This window comes from Telopea speciosissima, chromosome 4 (genome assembly GCF_018873765.1).
Source record: "Telopea speciosissima isolate NSW1024214 ecotype Mountain lineage chromosome 4, Tspe_v1, whole genome shotgun sequence".
NCBI lineage: Eukaryota > Viridiplantae > Streptophyta > Magnoliopsida > Proteales > Proteaceae > Telopea > Telopea speciosissima.
The window spans coordinates 41111525-41116034 of NC_057919.1; the positions used below are offsets into that span (position 1 = coordinate 41111525).

The 4510-nt window shown below is 49.6% G+C and overlaps 1 protein-coding gene across 1 annotated transcript; it reads right to left on the minus strand.

Annotated features, from left to right (window-relative positions):
* On the minus strand, window positions 1-528 carry LOC122659295 (hepatitis A virus cellular receptor 1-like). The gene has a single exon (XM_043854425.1). The coding sequence runs from the start codon at window positions 526-528 to the stop codon at window positions 1-3; it is 528 nt and encodes a 175-aa protein (XP_043710360.1).
* Between the last annotated feature and the right edge of the window lie 3982 nt (window positions 529-4510).

Sequence of the window (4510 nt, forward strand, 5' to 3'; positions counted from 1 at the left end):
CTAGGCAGACTTGTGCGCTGTGGTGCAGCCACGTTGTGCAGCCCTATGCGCAGGTGGTGCAGCTATGTTAGGCATCGTTGTGCGCTGTGGTGCAGCCACGTTGTGGAGCCCTATGCGCTGTGGTGTAACTATGTTGGGCATCGTTGTGCGCTGTGGTGCAGCCACGCTAGGCAGACTTGTGCGTTCTGGTGCAGCCATGTTGTGCAGCCCTATGCGTTGTGGTGCAGCTATGTTGGGCATCGTTGTGCGTTGTGGTGCAGCCATGCTAGGCAGACTTGTGCGTTGTGGTGCAGCCACGCTAGGTAGACTTGTGCACTGTGGTGCAGCCACATTGTGCAGCCCTATGCGCTGTGGTGTAGTTATGTTTGGCATCGTTGTGTGCTCTGGTGTAGCCACGCTAGGAAGACTTGTGCACTGTGGTGCAGTCATGCTAGGCAGACTTGTGCGCTGTGGTGCAGCCACGCTAGGCAGACTTGTGTGTTGTGGTGCAACCACGCTAGGTAGACTTGTGCGCTGTGGTGCAGCCATGTTGTGCAGCCTATGTGATGTGGTGCAGCTATGTTGGACATCGTTGTGCGCTGTGGTGCAGCCACGCTAGGCAGACTAGTGTGCTCTGGTGCAGCCATGCTAGGCAGACTTGTGCGCTGTGGTGCTGCAACGCTAGGCAGACTTGTGCACTGTGGTGCAGCCAAGCTGGGCAGCCTTGTGCGCTGTGGTGCAGCCAAGAGGGGTAGGCTTGTGCGCTCGCATATGGTGGTCCCTTCCCCCCCCTCTCCCAATGTTGGTCTCCCGAATGATTTGTCACTACCTTGGTTGATTGTCGGCACGGGGTGAGGTAATGGCCTAGGTGGGAGCTTGGACCTATTTGTGTCCCTGGTTCGTGCCGCAAGCGGTGCCTCACGTGGGCCGACTTTTGACTGGGCATTGTCAAATTGCACCATAGATGATGTTGCATGTTTTTCAAAAACACCATACATAACGATGTGTTGCTATCCAATGGGGTTTTGTTGCTTGCAAGGTTATAAACTCTCGTTAAACCTTGCCGGTACCTTGGGTGATTGTTGGCCCAGGGTGAGGCAATGGCCTAGGTGGGGGCTTGGTCCTATTTGTGTCCCTAGCTCGTGCTATAATCGGTGCCTCACATGGGCCGACTTTGGACAGGGCTTTGTCAAATCGCATCACAGACGATGCTGCATGGTTTTCAAAACACCATGCATAACGATGTGTTGCTATCCAGTGGGGTTTTGCGGTACCTTGGTTAATTGTCGACCCAGGGTGAGGTAATGGCCTAGGTGGGGCTTGGACCTATTTGGGCCCCTGGCTCGTGTCGCAAGCAGTGCCTCACGTGGGCCGACTTTTGATGGGGCTTTGTGAAATCGCACCACAGACGATGTTGCATGTTTTCAAAATAGCATCCATAACGATGTGTTGCTATCCAGTGGGGTTTTACGGTACCTTGGTTGATTGTCGGCCCAGGGTGAGGTAATGGCCTAGGTGGGGGCTTGGACCTATTTGTGTCCCTGGCTCGTGCCTCAAGCGGTGCCTCACGTGGGCTGACTTTTGACGGGGCTTTGTCAAATCACACCACAGACGATGTTGCATGTTTTTCAAGACACCATGCATAACGATGTGTTGCTATCCAGTGGCGTTTTGCGGTACCTTGGTTGATTGTCTGCCCAGGGTGAGGTAATGGCCTAGGTGGGGGCTTGGACCTATTTATATCCCTGGCTCGTGCCGCAAGCGGTGCCTCACGTGGGCTGACTTTGGACGGGGTTTTGTCAAATCGCACTATAGACGATGTTGCAAGTTTTTTAAAACACCATGCATAACTAAGTGTTGCTATCCAGTGGGTTTTTACGGTGCCTTGGTTGATTGTCGGCCCAGGGTGAGGTAATGGCCTAGTTGGGGTCCTGGACCTATTTGTGTCCCTGGCTCGTGCCGCAAGCGGTGCCTCACGTGGGCCGACTTTTGTCGAGGCTTTCTCAAATCGTACCATAGACGATGTTGCATGTTTTTCAAAACACCATGCATAACGATGTGTTGCTATCCAGTGGGGTTTTACGGTACCTTGGTTGATTGTCGGCCCAGGGTGAGGTAATGTGTCACGCCCCTATCCCGATGTAAGATATTTTACCACATAGGAGTATGACTGGGACAATCACACATCATCCCAACACCTACCAGGATCACAAATACAGTGTCCCAAGCCACAATCCATCCTGTCATCACTTTATGACGACAGAACGGAACGTACCGAAAGGAATAAATCGTTCCAATTATAGAGTTAGCGGAAGCGAGATTAAATTTAAATATGTGAAATTATAGAGCATTGGTTCTTTAATGATAACACATAGTATAATATCAATATTCGTAACCATTCAATCTCTCCTAATAATTAAACATACAGTTTGTACATGATTACGGAAGGAATACAAAATTAAATAAATAAATAATTACCCCAGGGCCACAAGTCCTTGGGTGTACATCTACATCCAAGCCACGATCATCAATTCCACTTGATTCGCATCCAACGGTGCTTGTCAAGAGGTTATCTGCATATAAACTATAAGTGGTTGTACAACGAGGTTAGCTACACTAGCTAGTGAGAGAGAAAAGGGGAATGCACACCCATCACACAATCAATATCAAATAGAATGATACATGCTAATGTTAGACTCATTTTCCACCTAGCACGCAATTCTATCGGTCAAATATGTGCTACTGTGATAACTCAAGAGACACTGAGGGTCACTTATCCTATCGCCCCAGTGAAACCTCAATTATCACGAAGGGACCTATGCCGGTAGAATGCATCATGACCACCCAGTGGCAAACCCCGATAGCAATCACTACCCCTGTCCTGGCCTCTCCCACCTCCACAGACCACAGGTGCTCAGACTATCCAACACATAAACCCCTGTTGGCAAGGGTCGTAGCATAAGGGAACAAGCATCCTAGCCGCAGATATATTATATACAGGTCCTATCGTCCCGAGAGGTATTCCGGGTGCATTAGCGTCCCATTCCATCTAGTACCTGGGTACTAACATGGCACGGCACATACAGATCAGGATGACATATAGCAGTTTTCATAATTAAATAAATTGGGGTTCCGGTACCAGCACACCCGGCACCGTAGCCCGATACATTGGTGAGCATACTATTACATTCACAACAGTTCACAATTGAATAAAATGCAATGCGCACCATGCTTATAAATATACCATAGCATGCTTAATATTGAAAATTATATAATAATCAAACCCAACAAAGTCACCCAGAACCCACTCACTTAACACGGGTGTAGGGTGTAGCCCAGCGTGATTGGCATGAATCTCACCAAACATCGGGTGTCATCCAGCGTGGTTCACATGAATCTCACCGGTGCACCAACGTAGACATACAAAATAAATCATTAAAACGGGTATAGAGGGGTCCTATGCTAGGCCCTCAAGGTTAAAATCAAGTTTCAACCAAGATAGTACGAGTGGACTCACAGATGGTCTCAGCAGAGGTGAATTTGCCCCTGACTCCGTTCAGGCCAAAAGGTAAAATCATAGCAACCGGACCCACAAGCAGAACTTCTCAGTTGGATCCGATCATTGATCCGTTCGATACCTGAGACAATCATAAAAGGGAACGGATCCACGGGCGGATGTGCTTCTTGGGTCTGCCCCTACATCCGTTCAATTTCCTGAGATAGACCCAAGAGCAACAGGTCCTGGGCAGAGGCAAACAGAGTGAATCCGTGCCTTCGTCCACTCAGGCTATCACGCAGGGTTTGTACTAGGTGGACTGACGGGTGGTACCACGATAGATGGATTCGATCGTTCGTCCACCGATAGTCTCTTTCAAGATTCTAAAGAGGTTCAGCTCCATCTTGAAGCTTGGAGCTCCTTAGCACCTCAGGAACAGGGGAGGGGTGTCTAAGGCTTCCTAGGGCTCACCTCATGGATCCAAGAGCCTACAAGGTTTGGTCTCAATTAGGGTCCAAGGGTTGGGTTTCAAGTTCAAAACCAGGGATCCAATAGCCATGGCTGTAAATGCAGCACCAAGGGGTTCAAACCATACCTAGGTCAGCTCCATTAGAGCTCCAACTAGGGACCGAGCTCCACCTTGAGTCCCAAATGGAACCCTAGGTTAGTCCGAACTCAAGGATTGTACCAAAATCAAAGAGAAATGGGGGAGAGTCAGGTTTGGGGAGCTTACCTTGGTGAGATCCTCCAATGGAGGAGTGGAGTCCAAGGCTAGGTGAGCCCCCTTGGTCTCTTCCCTTCCTTTTCATCTCTTCTCCTTCACCTTCTTCTTCCTTCCTGGCCGGTCAGCAAGAGAAGGAGATGTGGGGCAGCCAGCCATTTTGGCATAGCTCCCATCTTCTTCCCTTCTCCTCTGATTCCTCTTCCATTTCTACTTCTTCCCTCTTTCTTCCTCCTTCTTCTCCTTTTCTTGTCTCTTCTCCTCCACGATTTTGGGGAGGGGGAGAGATACGGGAATAATGGGGATTCTCTTAG